The 20,588-nt window shown below is 44.5% G+C and overlaps 1 protein-coding gene across 3 annotated transcripts; it reads left to right on the top strand.

Moving 5' to 3' along the window:
* Positions 1–543: 543 nt before the first annotated feature.
* S100a7l2 (S100 calcium binding protein A7 like 2) lies at positions 544–19,836 on the top strand. Of its 3 annotated transcripts, none has more exons than XM_011240089.2 (4): positions 544–675; positions 967–1,091; positions 17,561–17,710; positions 19,524–19,836. In XM_011240089.2, exons 2-4 carry the CDS (start codon positions 1,002–1,004, stop codon positions 19,656–19,658), a joined length of 375 nt encoding a protein of 124 aa, XP_011238391.1. In that variant the 5' UTR covers positions 544–675; positions 967–1,001; the 3' UTR covers positions 19,659–19,836. The 3 variants fall into 3 exon arrangements, with proteins under 3 accessions (XP_011238391.1, XP_011238390.1, NP_001094931.1); XM_011240088.2 differs by having other exon boundaries at positions 544–802; NM_001101461.2 differs by lacking the exons at positions 544–675; positions 967–1,091 and adding an exon at positions 17,168–17,195.
* The last annotated feature ends 752 nt before the right edge of the window (positions 19,837–20,588 follow it).

Here is a 20,588-nt window from a genome sequence, read left to right as displayed (position 1 = left end):
GCCAAACATATTCAAACCACCACATTCCAGTGCTGGCTCTCCATAGGCTTCTTCAAACATAGGAGTCCATGGGAACCATAGTTGGTCATAGTGCAATGCAAAAATGCACTTAGTCCAAATTAAAATGTCCCCATAGTACATCACAATCTCAACAATATTTAAAAGTCCAAAATTCAAAGTCTCTTCTTAGATTCTTCTAAATACTTAACTATAATTCCTTATGAAATTAAAAACCAGACCACAAGATCACTTACCTTAAAAATGATTGGGTATACATTTCATTCAAAAACATCATAATGAAGAATTCCCTGACAATAACAAAACGAAATACAACTGGGCAAACTCCCAATTCTGCATCTCCATGTCTAAAGTCAAAGTTCTCTTCAGGTCTCCATCTCCTTTCATCTTTGTTTACCAAAACAAATTTCTTTCTCCTGGACTCTTTCCACTCCCTTGTAACAGGCTTTCTTGGCAGGTATCCCAGGACTCTGGAATCTAGAACATTTGGGGGTCTCCAAGGAAACTTCAATATTACAGCTTCTTGTTACTATGTCTTGGATCCCAACACAATCTTCTGGGTTTCACAAAATGATTTGGATATGTTCTTCATCTCTGCAGTCTATAGCAATCTAGGCTCTGGGAGAATCCACTTTACTACTGTTGCAGTTCTTAATGGTAATTCCATGATAGTGGCCTCTCAGATTCACTACTGTCATTTACTGCAACTAGGTTGTTAGAAGTTATGGCTATTATGGGATATATGTGCAAATTAAGACAGATGATCCTCCAGCAGAAATCTCTGGTAAAATAAACAATTTATTGTCTATTCTAATAATCTTATTACAGGCATATCACAAAATCAAGTACAACAAGCAATTATAGAGAAGTCTAACAATATCTTAAAAGATATTCACCAATATTCATTCTTTTTCTTTGATCTCTGATGAAAAATTGCAATGTGACTAGCTGCCTGATTCTCCAACCACCAGGATCTTCCCACCATGATAGGCAATGTATGGAAAGAGAAGCTAAAATTAGCCCTCTATCCTCATGTGGCTGTCTTCAAGATATTTTATCAAAGCAATAAAAAAGTAAGTAATACATAAAACATAAAATTGTTGGTATATATATGTGTGTGCTTGTGTGTGTTCTTGTGTATGTGCATGTCATTTAAAACAGGAATGCCTATCTGTTGGGCCTGTAAAATTGGAAATGGCAAATATGAAGTGAACAAATATGTTTTGGGGAGAAAACTGTAATTCATTAAGATCATGTTTCAAACTGGAATAGAAGAGGAAATGTTGAAGTTAAAAACAGTATAGGTATGGGAATGATGGAAATAAAGATTAGGAGGAAGTTTAGAGAAAGAGAAAAAAACTAAGCATATATGATGGCTAATGATTGTCAAGTGTCCTCCATTTTGTGAAATAGCCTACATTAGAGATAAATGGTTGACTTCATTTGATAATTCCTGAATATAATGTCAAAGTCAGGTCTGGCTCTTCCTCTAAGTTCCATGAACCCAGAAATAAGTCTCAGAATTAAAATATACTTAGAAATACCTTGGCCATAGCACTAGAACATTTTTCGACTAGATCATAAAATAAAATAACCATTAATTTTAACCTGCATTCTGACACATGTCTGGTTACCTCTGCTCAGGTACTGTGCATCTATCTAGTCATATCTTCCTTGGTCAGATCTCCTAGCATCACACATTCTGATTATCCTTTCTGGCTTCTGGATCTCCCAAATCTATTTTCCTACCAAAGACATAGGTTGTCAGGTTTATTACTAATAGGTATCACATTCACACTTACATAGGATATTCTTTTTTTTTTCCATTTTTTATTAGGTATTTAACTCATTTACATTTCCAATGCTATACCAAAAGTCCCCCATATCCACCCACCCCCACTCCCCTGCCCACCCACTCCCCCTTTTTGGCCCTGGTATTCCCCTGTACTGGGGCATATAAAGTTTGCAAGTCCAATGGGCCTCTCTTTCCAGTGATGGCCGACTAGGCCATCTTTTGATATATATGCAGCTAGAGTCAAGAGCTCCGGGGTACTGGTTAGCTCATAATGTTGTTCCACCTATAGGGTTGCAGATCCCTTTAGCTCCTTGGCTACTTTCTCTAGCTCCTCCATTGGGAGCCCTATGATCCATCCATTAGCTGACTGTGAGCATCCACTTCTGTGTTTGCTGGGCCCCGGCATAGTCTCACAAGAGACAGCTACATCTGCGTCCTTTCAATAAAATCTTGCTAGTGTATGCAATGGTGTCAGCGTTTGGATGCTGATTATGGGGTGGATCCCTGGCTATGGCAGTCTCTACATGGTCCATCCTTTCATCTCAGCTCCAAACTCCGTCTCTGTAACTCCTTCCATGGGTGTTTTGTTCCCAAATCTAAGGAGGGGCATAGTGTCCACACTTCAGTCTTCATTCTCCTTGAGTTTCATGTGTTTAGCAAATTATATCTTATATCTTGGGTATCCTAGGTTTGGGGCTAATATCCACTTATCAGTGAATACATATTGTGTGAGTTTCTTTGTGAATGTGTTACCTCACTCAGGATGATGCCCTCCAGGTCCATCCATTTGGCTAGGAATTTCATAAATTCATTCTTTTTAATAGCTGAGTAGTACTCCATTGTGTAGATGTACCACATTTTCTGTATCCATTCCTCTGTTGAGGGGCATCTAGGTTCTTTCCAGCTTCTGGCTATTATTAATAAGGCTGCTATGAACATAGTGGAGCATGTGTCCTTCTTACCTGTTGGGGCATCTTCTGGATATATGCCCAGGAGAGGTATTGCTGGATCCTCCGGTAGTACTATGTCCAGTTTTCTGAGGAACCGCCAGACTGATTTCCAGAGTGGTTGTACAAGCCTGCACTCCCACCAACAATGGAGGAGTGTTCCTCTTTCTCCACATCCTCGCCAGCATCTGCTGTCACCTGAATTTTTGATCTTAGCCATTCTGACTGGTGTGAGGTGGAATCTCAGGGTTGTTTTGATTTGCATTTCCCTGATGATTAAGGATGTTGAACATTTTTTCAAGTGCTTCTCTGCCATTCGGTATTCCTCAGGTGAGAATTCTTTGTTCAGTTCTGAGCCCCATTTTTTAATGGAGTTATTTGATTTTCTGAAGTCCACCTTCTTGAGTTCTTTATATATGTTGGATATTAGTCCCCTATCTGATTTAGGATAGGTAAAGATCCTTTCCCAATCTGTTGGTGGTCTTTTTGTCTTATTGACGGTGTCTTTTGCCTTGCAGAAACTTTGGAGTTTCATTAGGTCCCATTTGTCGATTCTCGATCTTACAGCACAAGCCATTGCTGTTCTGTTCAGGAATTTTTCCCCTGTGCCCATATCTTCAAGGCTTTTCCCCACTTTCTCCTCTATAAGTTTCAGTGTCTCTGGTTTTATGTGAAGTTCCTTGATCCACTTAGATTTGACCTTAGTACAAGGAGATAAGTATGGATCGATTCGCATTCTTCTACACGATAACAACCAGTTGTGCCAGCACCAATTGTTGAAAATGCTGTCTTTCTTCCACTGGATGGTTTTAGCTCCCTTGTCGAAGATCAAGTGACCATAGGTGTGTGGGTTCATTTCTGGATCTTCAATTCTATTCCATTGGTCTACTTGTCTGTCTCTATACCAGTACCATGCAGTTTTTATTACAATTGCTCTGTAGTAAAGCTTTAGGTCTGGCATGGTGATTCCGCCAGAAGTTCTTTTATCCTTGAGAAGACTTTTTGCTATCCTAGGTTTTTTGTTATTCCAGACAAATTTGCAAATTGCTCCTTCCAATTCGTTGAAGAATTGAGTTGGAATTTTTATGGGGATTGCATTGAATCTGTAGATTGCTTTTGGCAAGATAGCCATTTTTACAATGTTGATCCTGCCAATCCATGAGCATGGGAGATCTTTCCATCTTCTGAGATCTTCTTAATTTCTTTCTTCAGAGATTTGAAGTTTTTATCATACAGATCTTTCACCTCCTTAGTTAGAGTCACGCCAAGATATTTTATATTATTTGTGACTATTGAGAAGGGTGTTGTTTCCCTAATTTCTTTCTCAGCCTGTTTATTCTTTGTATAGAGAAAGGCCATTGACTTGTTTGAGTTTATTTTATATCCAGCTACTTCACCGAAGCTGTTTATCAGGTTTAGGAGTTCTCTGGTAGAATTTTTAGGGTCACTTATATATACTATCATATCATCTGCAAAAAGTGATATTTTGACTTCCTCTTTTCCAATTTGTATCCCCTTGATCTCCTTTTGTTGTCGAATTGCTCTGGCTAATACTTCAAGTACTATGTTGAAAAGGTAGGGAGAAAGTGGGCAGCCTTGTCTAGTCCCTGATTTTAGTGGGATTGCTTCCAACTTCTCTCCATTTACTTTGATGTTGGCTACTGGTTTGCTGTAGATTGCTTTTATCATGTTTAGGTATGGGCCTTGAATTCCTGATCTTTCCAAAACTTTTATCATGAATGGGTGTTGGATCTTGTCAAATGCTTTTTCTGCATCTAACGAGATGATCATGTGGTTTTTGTCTTTGAGTTTGTTTATATAATGGATTACATTGATGGATTTTCGTATATTAAACCATCCCTGCATCCCTGGAATAAAACCTACTTGGTCAGGATGGATGATTGCTTTAATGTGTTCTTGGATTCGGTTAGCGAGAATTTTATTGAGGATTTTTGCATCGATATTCATAAGAGAAATTGGTCTGAAGTTCTCTATCTTTGTTGGATCTTTCTGTGGTTTAGGTATCAGAGTAATAGTGGCTTCATAAAATGAGTTGGGTAGAGTACCTTCTACTTCTATTTTGTGAAATAGTTTGTGCAGAATTGGAATTAGATCTTCTTTGAAGGTCTGATAGAACTCTGCACTAAACCCATCTGGTCCTGGGCTTTTTTTGGTTGGGAGACTACTAATAACTGCTTCTATTTCTTTAGGTGATATGGGACTGTTTAGATGGTCAACTTGATCCTGATTCAACTTTGGTACCTGGTATCTGTCCAGAAATTTGTCCATTTCGTCCAGGTTTTCCAGTTTTGTTGAGTATAGCCTTTTGTAGAAGGATCTGATGGTGTTTTGGATTTCTTCAGGATCTGTTGTTATGTCTCCCTTTTCATTTCTGATTTTGTTAATTAGGATTTTGTCCCTGTGCCCTTTAGTGAGTCTAGCTAAGGGTTTATCTATCTTGTTGATTTTCTCAAAGAACCAACTCCTCGTTTGGTTAATTCTTTGAATAGTTCTTCTTGTTTCCACTTGGTTGATTTCACCCCTGAGTTTGATTATTTCCTGCCGTCTACTCCTCTAAGGTGAATTTGCTTCCTTTTTTTCTAGGGCTTTTAGATGTGTTGTCAAGCTGCTAGTATGTGCTGTCTCCCGTTTCTTCTTGGAGGCACTCAGCGCTATGAGTTTCCCTCTTAGAAATGCTTTCATTGTGTCCCATAGGTTTGGGTACGTTGTGGCTTCATTTTCATTAAACTCTAAAAAGTCTTTAATTTCTTTCTTTATTCCTTCCTTGACCAAGCTATCATTGAGAAGAGTGTTATTCAGTTTCCACGTGAATGTTGGCTTTCCATTATTTATGTTGTTATTGAAGATCAGTCTTAGGCCATGGTGGTCTGATAGGATACATGGGACAATTTCAATATTTTTGTATCTATTGAGGCCTGTTTTGTGACCAATTTTATGGTCAATTTTGGAGAAGGTCCCGTGAGGTGCTGAGAAGAAGGTATATCCTTTTGTTTTAGGATAAAATGTTCTGTAGATATCTGTCAGGTCCATTTGTTTCATAACTTCTGTTAGTTTCACTGTGTCCCTGTTTAGTTTCTGTTTCCACGATCTGTCCTTTGAAGAAAGTGGTGTGTTGAAGTCTCCCACTATTATTGTGTGAGGTGCAATGTATGCTTTGAGCTTTACTAAAGTGTCTCTAATGAATGTGGCTGCCCTTGCATTTGGTGCGTAGATATTCAGAATTGAGAGTTCCTCTTGGAGGATTTTACCTTTGATGAGTATGAAGTGTCCCTCCTTGTCTTTTTTGATAACTTTGGGTTGGAAGTCGATTTTATCCGATATTAAAATGGCTACTCCAGCTTGTTTCTTCAGTCCATTTGCTTGGAAAATTGTTTTCCAGCCTTTCACTCTGAGGTAGTGTCTGTCTTTTTCCCTGAGATGGGTTTCCTGTAAGCAGCAGAATGTTGGGTCCTGTTTGTGTAGCCAGTCTGTTAGTCTATGTCTTTTTATTGGGGAATTGAGTCCATTGATATTAAGAGATATTAAGGAAAAGTAATTGTTGCTCCCTTTTATTTTTGTTGTTAGAGTTGGCATTCTGTTCTTGTGGCTGTCTTCTTTTTGGTTTGTTGAATGATTACTTTCTTGGTTATTCTAGGGCGTGATTTCCGTCCTTGTATTGCTTCTTTTCTGTTATTATCCTTTGAAGGGCTGGATTCGTGGAAAGATATTGTGTGAACTTGGTTTTGTCGTGGAATACTTTGGTTTCTCCATCTATGGTAATTGAGAGTTTGGCCGGGTATAGTAGCCTGGGCTGGCATTTGTGTTCTCTTAGTGTCTGTATAACATCTGTCCAGGCTCTTCTGGCTTTCATAGTCTCTGGTGAAAAGTCTGGTGTAATTCTGATAGGCCTTCCTTTATATGTTACTTGACCTTTCTCCCTTACTGCTTTTAATATTCTATCTTTATTTAGTGCATTTGTTGTTCTGATTATTATGTGTCGGGAGGAATTTCTTTTCTGGTCCAGTCTATTTGGAGTTCTGTATGCTTCTTGTATGATCATGGGCATCTCTTTTTTTATGTTTGGGAAGTTTTCTTCTATTATTTTGTTGAAGATATTAGCTGGCCCTTTAAGTTGAAAATCTTCATTCTCATCAATTCCTATTATCCGTAGGTTTGGTCTTCTCATTGTGTCCTGGATTACCTGGATGTTTTGAGTTAGGATCCTTTTGCATTTTGTATTTTCTTTGACTGTTGTGTCGATGTTCTCTATGGAATCTTCTGCACCTGAGATTCTCTCTTCCATTTCTTGTATTCTGTTGCTGATGCTCGCATCTATGGTTCCAGATCTCTTTCCTAGGGTTTCTATCTCCAGCGTTGCCTCGCTTTGGGTTTTCTTTATTGTGTCTACTTCCCCTTTTAGTTCTAGTATGGTTTTGTTCATTTCCATCACCTGTTTGGCTGTGTTTTCCTGCTTTTCTTTAAGAGCCTGTAACTCTTTAGCAGTGCTCTCCTGTAAATCTTTAAGTGACTTATGAAAGTCCTTCTTGATGTCCTCTATCATCATCATGAGAAATGTTTTTAAATCTGGGTCTAGATTTTCGGTTGTGTTGGGGTGCCCAGGACTAGGTGGGGTGGGAGTGCTGCGTTCTGATGATGGTGAGTGGTCTTGATTTCTGTTAGTAGGATTCTTACGTTTGCCTTTCGCCATCTGGTAATCTCTGAAGCTAGCTGTTTTAGTTGTCACTGTTAAGAGCTTGTTCTTCAGGTGACTCTGTTAGCCTCTATGAGCAGACCTGGAGGGTAGCACTCTCCTTAGTTTCAGTGGGCAGAGTATTCTCTGCAGGCAAGCTCTCTTCTTGCAAGGCAGGTACCCAGATATCTGGTGTTCGAACCAGACTCCTGGCAGAAGTTGTGTTCCACTCACTAGAGGTCTTAGGATCACGTGTGGAATCCTGTGTGGGCCCTTGCGGGTGTCAGGCGACTCAGCTGGCAAGGTAGCCGGGCATCGAGTGGAGTGGAAGGGGTTTGTGCCCCAGATCAAGCCCAGGTAGCCTGCTTCCCTATGTACCGCAGTCTCAAGTTCCACGCGATTGGATTGGGGTAGGCGCTGTGTTCCACTCACCAGAGGTCTTAGGGTCCCGTGGGGAGTCCCGTGTGGGCCCTTGCGGGTGTTGGGCAAGACTCTGCTGGCAAGGTAGCCCGGGGCTCGAGTCTCGAGTCGAGCGGAAGGGACTTGTGCCCCAGATCAGGCCCGGGTAGCCTGCTTCCCTATGTACCGCAGTCTCAAGTTCCGCGCGATTGGATTGGGGCAGGCACTGTGGTCCACTCACCAGAGGTCTTAGGGTCCCGTGGGGAGTCCCGTGTGGGCCCTTGCGGGTGTTGGGCAAGACTCTGCTGGCAAGGTAGCCCGGGGCTCGAGTCTCGAGTCGAGCGGAAGGGACTTGTGCCCCAGATCAGGCCCGGGTAGCCTGCTTCCCTATGTACCGCAGTCTCAAGTTCCGCGCGATTGGATTGGGGCAGGCACTGTGGTCCACTCACCAGAGGTCTTAGGGTCCCGTGGGGAGTCCCGTGTGGGCCCTTGCGGGTGTTGGGCAAGACTCTGCTGGCAAGGTAGCCCGGGGCTCGAGTCTCGAGTCGAGCGGAAGGGACTTGTGCCCCAGATCAGGCCCGGGTAGCCTGCTTCCCTATGTACCGCAGTCTCAAGTTCTGCGCGATTGGATTGGGGCAGGCACTGTGATCCACTCACCAGAGGTCTTAGGGTCCCGTGGGGAGTTCCGTGTGGACCCTTGCGGGTGTTGGGCAAGACTCTGCTGGCAAGGTAGCCCGGGGCTCGAGTCACGAGTCGAGCGGAAGGGACTTGTGCCCCAGATCAGGCCCGGGTAGCCTGCTTCCCTAGTACCGCAGTCTCAAGTTCCGCGCGATTGGATTGGGGCAGGCACTGTGATCCACTCACCAGAGGTCTTAGGGTCCCGTGGGGAGTCCCGTGTGGACCCTTGTGGGTGTTGGGCAAGACTCTGCTGGCGAGGTAGCCCGGGGCTCGAGTCTCGAGTCGAGCGGAAGGGACTTGTGCCCCAGATCAGGCCCGGGTAGCCTGCTTCCCTATGTACCGCAGTGTCAAGTTCCGCGCGATTGGATTGGGGCAGGCACTGTGGTCCACTCACCAGAGGTCTTAGGGTCCCGTGGGGAGTCCCGTGTGGGCCCTTGCGGGTGTTGGGCAAGACTCTGCTGGCAAGGTAGCCCGGGGCTCGAGTCTCGAGTCGAGCAGAAGGGACTTGTGCCCCAGATCAGGCCCGGGTAGCCTGCTTCCCTATGTACTGCAGTCTCAAGTTCCGCGCGATTGGATTGGGGCAGGCACTGTGGTCCACTCACCAGAGGTCTTAGGGTCCCGTGGGGAGTCCCGTGTGGGCCCTTGCGGGTGTTGGGCAAGACTCTGCTGGCAAGGTAGCCCGGGGCTCGAGTCTCGAGTCGAGCGGAAGGGACTTGTGCCCCAGATCAGGCCCGGGTAGCCTGCTTCCCTATGTACCGCAGTCTCAAGTTCCGCGCGATTGGATTGGGGCAGGCACTGTGGTCCACTCACCAGAGGTCTTAGGGTCCCGTGGGGAGTCCCGTGTGGGCCCTTGCGGGTGTTGGGCAAGACTCTGCTGGCAAGGTAGCCCGGGGCTCGAGTCTCGAGTGGAGCGGAAGGGACTTGTGCCCCAGATCAGGCCCGGGTAGCCTGCTTCCCTATGTACCGCAGTCTCAAGTTCCGCGCGATTGGATTGGGGCAGGCAATGTGGTCCACTCACCAGAGGTCTTAGGGTCCCGTGGGAAGTCCCGTGTGGGCCCTTGCGGGTGTTGGGCAAGACTCTGCTGGCAAGGTAGCCCGGGGCTCGAGTCTCGAGTCGAGCGGAAGGGACTTGTGCCCCAGATCAGGCCCGGGTAGCCTGCTTCCCTATGTACCGCAGTCTCAAGTTCCGCGCGATTGGATTGGGGCAGGCACTGTGATCCACTCACCAGAGGTCTTAGGGTCCCGTGGGGAGTCCCGTGTGGACCCTTGCGGGTGTTGGGCAAGACTCTGCTGGCAAGGTAGCCCGGGGCTCGAGTCACGAGTCGAGCGGAAGGGACTTGTGCCCCAGATCAGGCCCGGGTAGCCTGCTTCCCTATGTACCGCAGTCTCAAGTTCCGCGCGATTGGATTGGGGCAGGCACTGTGATCCACTCACCAGAGGTCTTAGGGTCCCGTGGGGAGTCCCGTGTGGACACTTGTGGGTGTTGGGCAAGACTCTGCTGGCGAGGTAGCCCGGGGCTCGAGTCTCGAGTCGAGCAGAAGGGACTTGTGCCCCAGATCAGGCCCGGGTAGCCTGCTTCCCTATGTACTGCAGTCTCAAGTTCCGCGCGATTGGATTGGGGCAGGCACTGTGGTCCACTCACCAGAGGTCTTAGGGTCCCGTGGGGAGTCCCGTGTGGGCCCTTGCGGGTGTTGGGCAAGACTCTGCTGGCAAGGTAGCCCGGGGCTCGAGTCTCGAGTCGAGCAGAAGGGACTTGTGCCCCAGATCAGGCCCGGGTAGCCTGCTTCCCTATGTACCGCAGTCTCAAGTTCCGCGCGATTGGATTGGGGCAGGCACTGTGGTCCACTCACCAGAGGTCTTAGGGTCCCGTGGGGAGTCCCGTGTGGGCCCTTGCGGGTGTTGGGCAAGACTCTGCTGGCAAGGTAGCCCGGGGCTCGAGTCTCGAGTCGAGCGGAAGGGACTTGTGCCCCAGATCAGGCCCGGGTAGCCTGCCTCCCTATGTACCGCAGTCTCAAGTTCCGCGCGATTGGATTGGGGCAGGCACTGTGGTCCACTCACCAGAGGTCTTAGGGTCCCGTGGGGAGTCCCGTGTGGGCCCTTGCGGGTGTTGGGCAAGACTCTGCTGGCAAGGTAGCCCGGGGCTCGAGTCACGAGTCGAGCGGAAGGGACTTGTGCCCCAGATCAGGCCCGGGTAGCCTGCTTCCCTATGTACCACAGTCTCAAGTTCCGCGCGATTGGATTGGGGCAGGCACTGTGATCCACTCACCAGAGGTCTTAGGGTCCCGTGGGGAGTCCCGTGTGGACCCTTGCGGGTGTTGGGCAAGACTCTGCTGGCAAGGTAGCCCGGGGCTCGAGTCACGAGTCGAGCGGAAGGGACTTGTGCCCCAGATCAGGCCCGGGTAGCCTGCTTCCCTATGTACCGCAGTCTCAAGTTCCGCGCGATTGGATTGGGGCAGGCACTGTGATCCACTCACCAGAGGTCTTAGGGTCCCGTGGGGAGTCCCGTGTGGACCCTTGTGGGTGTTGGGCAAGACTCTGCTGGCGAGGTAGCCCGGGGCTCGAGTCTCGAGTTGAGCGGAAGGGACTTGTGCCCCAGATCAGGCCCGGGTAGCCTGCTTCCCTATGTACCGCAGTCTCAAGTTCCGCGCGATTGGATTGGGGCAGGCACTGTGGTCCACTCACCAGAGGTCTTAGGGTCCCGTGGGGAGTCCCGTGTGGGCCCTTGCGGGTGTTGGGCAAGACTCTGCTGGCAAGGTAGCCCGGGGCTCGAGTCTCGAGTCGAGCAGAAGGGACTTGTGCCCCAGATCAGGCTCGGGTAGCCTGCTTCCCTATGTACCGCAGTCTCAAGTTCCGCGCGATTGGATTGGGGCAGGCACTGTGGTCCACTCACCAGAGGTCTTAGGGTCCCGTGGGGAGTCCCGTGTGGGCCCTTGCGGGTGTTGGGCAAGACTCTGCTGGCAAGGTAGCCCGGGGCTCGAGTCTCGAGTCGAGCGGAAGGGACTTGTGCCCCAGATCAGGCCCGGGTAGCCTGCTTCCCTATGTACCGCAGTCTCAAGTTCCGCGCGATTGGATTGGGGCAGGCACTGTGGTCCACTCACCAGAGGTCTTAGGGTCCCGTGGGGAGTCCCGTGTGGGCCCTTGCGGGTGTTGGGCAAGACTCTGCTGGCAAGGTAGCCCGGGGCTCGAGTCTCGAGTCGAGCGGAAGGGACTTGTGCCCCAGATCAGGCCCGGGTAGCCTGCCTCCCTATGTACCGCAGTCTCAAGTTCCGCGCGATTGGATTGGGGCAGGCACTGTGGTCCACTCACCAGAGGTCTTAGGGTCCCGTGGGGAGTCCCGTGTGGGCCCTTGCGGGTGTTGGGCAAGACTCTGCTGGCAAGGTAGCCCGGGGCTCGAGTCACGAGTCGAGCGGAAGGGACTTGTGCCCCAGATCAGGCCCGGGTAGCCTGCTTCCCTATGTACCACAGTCTCAAGTTCCGCGCGATTGGATTGGGGCAGGCACTGTGATCCACTCACCAGAGGTCTTAGGGTCCCGTGGGGAGTCCCGTGTGGACCCTTGCGGGTGTTGGGCAAGACTCTGCTGGCAAGGTAGCCCGGGGCTCGAGTCACGAGTCGAGCGGAAGGGACTTGTGCCCCAGATCAGGCCCGGGTAGCCTGCTTCCCTATGTACCGCAGTCTCAAGTTCCGCGCGATTGGATTGGGGCAGGCACTGTGGTCCACTCACCAGAGGTCTTAGGGTCCCGTGGGGAGTCCCGTGTGGGCCCTTGCGGGTGTTGGGCAAGACTCTGCTGGCAAGGTAGCCCGGGGCTCGAGTCTCGAGTCGAGCAGAAGGGACTTGTGCCCCAGATCAGGCTCGGGTAGCCTGCTTCCCTATGTACCGCAGTCTCAAGTTCCGCGCGATTGGATTGGGGCAGGCACTGTGGTCCACTCACCAGAGGTCTTAGGGTCCCGTGGGGAGTCCCGTGTGGGCCCTTGCGGGTGTTGGGCAAGACTCTGCTGGCAAGGTAGCCCGGGGCTCGAGTCTCGAGTCGAGCGGAAGGGACTTGTGCCCCAGATCAGGCCCGGGTAGCCTGCTTCCCTATGTACCGCAGTCTCAAGTTCCGCGCGATTGGATTGGGGCAGGCACTGTGGTCCACTCACCAGAGGTCTTAGGGTCCCGTGGGGAGTCCCGTGTGGGCCCTTGCGGGTATTGGGCAAGACTCTGCTGGCAAGGTAGCCCGGGGCTCGAGTCTCGAGTCGAGCGGAAGGGACTTGTGCCCCATATCAGGCCCGGGTAGCCTGCTTCCCTATGTACCGCAGTCTCAAGTTCCGCGCGATTTGATTGGGGCAGGCACTGTGGTCCACTCACCAGAGGTCTTAGGGTCCCGTGGGGAGTCCCGTGTGGGCCCTTGCGGGTGTTGGGCAAGACTCTGCTGGCAAGGTAGCCCGGGGCTTGAGTCTCGAGTCGAGCGGAAGGGCAGGATATTCTTTCTATACTACAGTAAACCATGTTCCAGGATGTCCTGAGGGAAGAACAAAAGACAGAGAGTCACATTACAATTTATACATAAAAATAACACCAGCTGTGCATACCTGTGAGCAATTTCATCTCTCAGACCATTTGATATGGCAATCATCACCATAAACCTGAGCCACTCTTCTGACATCTTCTCACATAAGGACATGTGCTAAGGTCCTGTTCTGATGTTCAGGTACTGAGGTGGCCACAGAGTCATTCAGACAGAAGATGATGACCTCTGAAAATGAATTCTCATTTATTATTCCAGTGGCCAGAGCTGAAGGCTCCATGCAATTTACTGTCTTTTGCTCACCTGAGTCCAAATCTGATGGCTTCTGAAAGTTCACTCATGCTAATAGCAGTAGGATATTAGGAAACTAAACTTAATTACTTGGCCACTTCATTCATTAACTCAGGAGCTTCTCTCTGAATAGGTAAGTATCTTAGAGCACAATACCTCTTTATAAGCCAAAGAGAAAGAAAAGCCCTGTTCCTACACATAGAATTGGCCAGGCTCAATAACCAGCTTCATTTATTTTTCATGTGCACTTGCATAATTATATAAATACAGATATAAATATATATATATGTACATGTATTTATATATAGTGTATATATAAATACATACATATAGACATATGTATATGTACACACACATATATATTAATATGTTGTACAATTATATTCCATATATATTCCATATATGCATATATATATGTTGTACAAATATATTCCAAATATTCTACTTTCTATATGTAGAATCCATAAATATGTATATTGATATATAGATTCTGAAGTAGATTGCGAACTGGCAGCTCTCTAAAAATTCCACAGAATTCCATCATCTCATTGGGACTACAATGATTTTCAGTATTGTGAACTGAATAGCAGCCATATTCTTCACTTTATCTTGGGTAAATATCAGTAGATTGCGTTAATCTGGACCACAGGTTGTAAACCACTCTAATAGCATATATAGCATGTGTGTGTGTGTGTGTGTGTGTGTGTGTGTGTGTGTGTATGCTAAAAATTATGCTAATAGTTAAGACTATTTTATTACATATCTTAGGTACAGCAATTTCATTAAGTTGGCCATAAAAAACTATGTAATCATTATTAACATCTCTTTGAATCAAAATACCATTTTGAGGAATGTTGTAATTCAGCAATTTTTCTCCAATGACACATGATTGCAGCAGACTAAAGCTTGCCTGAATTAACTTAGCCCAATTATGAAAGTTACCCTAATTCACTTACACCAAATGGACTGAAAATTATTCTAAAAAATTACAATATTTAATTATAAATATGTGTGTTCTGGGGAGAAAAGCATAATTCTTATACTTAAAATCAGTTCGTAGTTAGAGATGAGGATTGCCTATAAGTTGCCCAAAAGTACAGTTTTAAAGAGTTAAAATACCAAGTACTTATCAAAAAGACTTGTATTTTTGCCATCTGACAACATCCAACACATTCCAAATCATCCATATTTTAAACAGAAGAAATCAGTCATATTATTTGTCTTATTAGCTCAAATCATAGTTTCAAAGTTTCATATTTTAAACACTTGGGCATAGAAATTTTGATTATGCAGACTCACCATAATATGTTACCACTATTGCACTTCAAAAGTATTTGAAACATCACTCATGCAGTATTTTAACTACACAGATACATTGCATTATTTTCACAAATTGAAAGTGAATCCGAAATATTAAAATAACTGGATCTTTTTAACATTTATTTTCAATAAGCCACCCATGGTATAATGATTGTATAATCATGTCATATATTTGAGCTCACGACTCTATTCCAAGAAGAAAGAATATTCATCTAGAGAGAAGTATATGAGATTAATTGTTAAAGTACCTGGATTTTTTAACATTTATTTTCAATAAGCCACCCATGGTAAAATAATTATAAAATCATGTCATATATATGATCTCACAACTTTTCCCAGAAGGAAGACTATTCATCTAGAGAGACCTATATGAGTTGTATTGTTCATGCAGTGTGAAGGTTGACAAAAATGGGAAGATGAGGGTCAGGGTACAGGATGTGAACAGACTGATGCAATGCTTCCTGAAGGAGGAGGAGTAGAAATCCCTTGGAACTCTGAGAATCTGCCTCAGGCATTCCCCTGGAGTGTTCCCAGGGTTTGTGGAATATGGTAGTTGGCCACTCTGAATCAATGGTCCCCATCACAAAGGTCATCCCATTAGTTACTGTGTACATTGTACACATTGTTGCATCAGATCTCCTATCAATTTATGACAAATTGAAAATAAAAGCTTAAAACAACCAATCCTCTTTCCACTTGAGGACATCAAAGAGTTTCTATCCTCTGCTATACTTGCGAAACCTGGTTGGAATATTTTACCTTTGGCCAAATAGTAGGCCAGTATTTAAAGGCAATGACACATGTCTGCATCAGTATTCAATAAATCCAAGAACCTGTTGACAGTGATCAGGCTATTTCTTCCAAGTTTTCCTCAATGTTCAAATTCCTTGTATATGGTAGTATTTGAATTAAGTATTTTGAGTTCACAATTCTTTAAAACTTTTATGTTATTTTTGGAGGAACTCTTCAATTCTGAAGATGACCTTAGGATGGTGTTTGACAAACTAGTAGCTATGCTGACTAGGTAGAACATGGCAGTCAACCCAATGTGGTCCATAGATGGAGCAGAACCTGAGAGCATAAGGGTTAAGGGGCAGTGTTTGCTTGTTTGTTTGTTTGTTTGTTTGTAGCATTGCCACAATCCAGGTAGGTTCATCATTTTAGAGATCATTTCAGACACCATTATCTTCTCAGAAACCTCAAGGTTTGCTGTTAGAATTTGTAGAAAATTTAAACATTTTAATACCATATTCTACAGATCTCCAAAGAGTTTGAGTCCCACAATCTATTAAGTATATCTAAGGTTCATAAACTTGGTTTCTAGTTATATGTTTTAGACACAAATTGGATAACATGTACAGGAAGGTATATGAAGATTATTTGTAAAACTGGCTTGCACTCAGTGTGACTACTAATAACACAACACAAAGTTTGTATATACACTGCAACCTTATATATTTTGAGAAGACATTTATACCTTAAGAAAAGTTTTACAGAATGAAAAAATAATAATGAGTCTAGAGGCAATATTTTTTCTGCCCTATCCCAGGTAGCTCTTCTGATAGGAGTCAAGGATTTTGGGTTTCCCTTTAACAAGCCTGCATGTATTTAGAAAAGAAGAAAGCCACACTCCAATCCTCAATCAGGCTTTAATTTTTACTTCAACTAGGAAAATAATAGTACTGTTTGATACTTATGTCTGTAGAGGGCTGGAGTGACAAAATTGAGGTAGACAGTACTATTAGCCAATATATTCAATTTCTTAGGACATTTTCTCGAGATAATATGACAGTTGAGGTATATTAACATGGAAAATCCATTTTGCATTCTGAAATAAGTTAGATATTTATAGTTGAATCATGTGTACCATGTTATCTGAATCTGAAATTCCCAATTTTACCACCTGTCCACCACTCTTCTCAACTCACTCAGTACTAATCAACTTAAAATTTAGCTGATAATACTTTGTCTAGTTATCCAAATTCATGGTACATCTTCTCTACTTGCCTTGATATTTTGAACTTTTTTATTTATTTTTTTTATTAAAAGGTTTCTCTGAGGACAGACTGGTGTCACAGTTATAGTTTTTCATCTCTGGACCTGGATGTCCAGCATTATGTTGTACATTCAACAAACTATTCTTGATTAACCAAGATTGGTATACAAATCATTTGTGTGACATTTCCTACCCTAATAGCAGGTTTAAGATTCAAAAGGAAAGAGAGAGGAAAAAATAAAGGAAGTAAGGTAGGGATAGTGGGAAAGGGAGATAGGGGAGAAGAAAAGGGGTGTGAAATGGGAAATAAGGAGAAAGAAAAGGGGAGAGAGAGAATGAAGGGAGGAGGGGAAGAGGGAAAGGGACGGAGAGAGATAGAAAGAAAGGGTGGAGAGAGAGATTGGTTTTTGTCCCAATTGTAGACTTGGCAGGGTCACCACGTTATCAATGTGACTCAGTGTTTCCCTGGGAGAGTCATATGTACAGTCTGGTCCTACCTATAAATGATTCTGTGCACCTCCTCTTGTGCACACTCTGGGTGGCTCTTCTCCTTTGGTAAGTAATCTCCAGATTTCCCTGGCAGGATTCTGCTGCCTGGGTAAGAGTTATTTACTATTTTCTTCACCTAGAATTGTTTCAAACCCTCCACCTGCACACCTCTCCTGTTGACCTTAACTGGTTTGTTGTTTTCTTTACTGTTTCTAAGAGCTACAAAATGCTTTAATTTTTGATTTTCTCTAAAAACTCAAAAATCTCATCTTTTACATGTGAGTAACAAGCTGTCTCCACAGGATCCAAGGATTTCTTTTTATATGATGTTTTCCTTATTTACCAATTTGCTCCTTTCCAGAGAACAGGTCAAGGAAAGGTGAAAAAGTTACTCTTCTCCTTGCAGCTTTATGTTTCCCTTCTTCCAACAGTATAAGATGGACCAAGGATTGACCCCAAGTGAGCACAAAATAATGATGCTCTACAGGAACTTCACAAATTATGCTCTGGGAACGACAGTCATACTGGGTGAGAAGGAATTCAGAAAGTTGGTGAGAAGTGAATTTCCAAATTTTCTCCAGGTAGGTCTTGTTCCTGAGTTTGGAGTTTATGTCTGTAAAAATGAGAAAGTTCAAACTCTTTCCATTCAGGGTGACTGGGGTGGTCATATTTAGTTATTAATACTTAGGAAACTGGAGATGGATTCTATTGTGAGATCCCATGTTCTAGACAGTGGTATAGAGTTGTTCACCTGTGACACAGAGGCACAAACTGAAAAACAGTTAAATTCAGTGCCCTAGTGGCCTGGAGTATAGACTGGTTTGGGTTTTCTTGTGTGCTTTTGGTTTTATTTTTTCTTTGTTTGATCGTTCATTTTTGATAAAGAAAAGCTGAGGGCTATGGTAAAAAATGATGGACTTTTCACTGTAAAGTGGGAACAGATGACCTAAGGTCGTGTCCTTATAAAAAGACAAATTCCAAGATGATGATTGACTGGGCAGAACATTAAGCTACAAAGGGGATTTGGGATAGTCCTAGTTGGTTCCTTTTAGTCTAGAGATCTAGGGTACAAAATTCTTGGAAATGGAGCACAAGGAAACTAAATTTCAAGATGTTTACTTTTCCCTAATCAAACCTGAGGAAAGAGAAACATGGGTAGAGAAAAGTGACTCACAGGCCACAGGCTCTATTATATCTCTAAGGTCTGCAATCAGAACATTAGCCTTCCTTGCATTCCCTTAAGATAGAAATTTTCTCTTTTGGAACAGTATTAGTGATGTGGATATTACTTCTATTTTTGTAATGTGTATTTTTATGTGTATAATTCTTTTCCCTGAGATATATGTATGTTCAGTAAGTGTGTGTGTGTGTGTGTGTGTGTGTGTGTGTGTGTGTGTGTGTGTGTGTGTGTGTTTGTCATCTATGGAGGCTGATTATGAAATTAGGTTCATTCACTAGAATACAGATGTTTGTTAGCCACTATCAGTACTGATAGTGTTCTGCAAAGGGAGAACAAATGTTAGAACTATACTTCTAGCCTCAATGATAACTTGTAATGAATGGGAAAGTCAGTAACTCAGAATGTTGTTTCAAGACAGACAGAGGAGGTGTACAGGAATCTTCTGTGCAGAGTTGTTTCTGCTTTACCCCTCCATGAATTCTACTCCCTAACCTGACACAGGAACTGTTAGAAAATCATGTGTCAGGTACAAAGTGTTTTAGGCAAGGTGTCACAGCAAGAGAGTGTAATATCTGTAGCTGCTGGTGGTCTCAGACACAGAAAGAACCATCACTAGTATATTTAAGCTCCCTCACATCTATTACAAAATGCTTTAAAACCTAGAAAGTTCCAGCACTTCAGGAGCCCATACTGCCATGTTCTTCTCAGGGTTTCCCAGTCAATAATTTCAGTGGGAGTCACTAATTAGTTGCCTCCAGGGGGAATAATGAGGAGGAAGTAACTGAGAATAAGGGAGTGAACACTGCTTTCTCCACCTGAGATTTGTGTTTATAGCCCTTCTAGTTTCCTGTGTTCTCAGCCTCTGCAACTGTAAAAACCATTCAACCTTGGACAGGCCAGTTGTCAAGGAAGATGGCTTTTATGCAGGCTAAATTTCCATAGAGAAAAATGTGGGCTATTTCTAGACAAATTAACTGTCTTGCCTTTTCTGCAAAACAGAGTCCTAGCTCTGAATTTAGAAGGCTGCCACAACCGAATTGCAAAGTATTAACCCCGGCTTAGTGTGTTTCATCATGTGCACAACTCTCTACACTTTTATACTCAAAGGGGAGTCCTTGGTCAGTTTTACTATGCATGTGCATTCTGCCCACTCAGTGTGCACACTAGTCCTTTTCCCTGGACACTATCAATGTTAACAGTCACCTTTCTTCCAGGAAGTACAAGAAACTCCTTTAAGTATACTATTGGATGAACCAAAGGACCGCAGCTTTGAAGAGGCTTTGAATGTGATAGGAAGAATGGGAATGGTGTACTACAAGAAGATGAACAACAATGCTTTTGAACGTTAGCATCATCACATCAATGTGCATGGCATTGAAGAGGGTGGACATAGCCATGTCAAGAGCTCCTAAGCAGTTCTGCCCACCTTTCTTCTGTCCAACCAGTGCTTCAAAAATTTATCGTCATAGGCACTGAAATTGTGGATGTGTGTGGAAGCTGCAGTGAAATAAAATCTTTCTCCACTCCAGTGCTCTCCATGCTTCTGAAGTCTCTTTTAGGACTTGTGCTTCCGAGGCGAATGAGCATCAGTTGCTCTGCATACTTCTAGAATGGTTTAACCTGTCCATTCTGTCACAAATAAGTGAGAAATGAAAAAAAATAGAGGGTGTGTTTTTAGACATATTTGTTTGTATCCATAACCATGGCACATCTCTGACTTCAGTACAAACTCCCTTGTACCACCCTATCAATACTCCCCTTGGGATAATCCGAAGTTTCAAAATCCACATTTTCCAAAAACAAAAACATAATCGGGGCTATCACAGAATTACCCCAGTACCTCCTACTAACTTCTGTCTTAGTTAGGGTTTCATTGCTGTGAAAAGATACCAGGAACACAGCAACTCTTTTGAAGGACATTAAACTGGGGCTTACATACAGATTTAGAGGTTCATTCCTTTATCATTATGGCAAGAAGTATCAAAGAGTTCAGTCAGGCATGGTATTGGAGGAGCTGAGAGTAATACCTCTTGTCTGAAAGGTACCTAGGAAGTGTCTGATTTCCAGAAAGCTACAAGAAGCTCTCAAAGCCCACCCCCACAATGACATACTTCCTTTGTCAAGGTGACACCTACACTTACTAGGTTATACCTTCTAAAAATGCTACTTCTTGTGCCAAGCATACCCAAACCATCACATATGATTTTATCAGTTGTGGTATTAGCTGTTCCCATCATAGTGTTGGTGATGGCTATAAAAGGAGAGTCAGAACTAATGAT

Source organism: Mus musculus, chromosome 3 (genome assembly GCF_000001635.26).
Source record: "Mus musculus strain C57BL/6J chromosome 3, GRCm38.p6 C57BL/6J".
NCBI lineage: Eukaryota > Metazoa > Chordata > Mammalia > Rodentia > Muridae > Mus > Mus musculus.
Note: the sequence above shows the minus strand (reverse complement) of the source record. Positions and strands in the feature narration are given on the sequence as shown.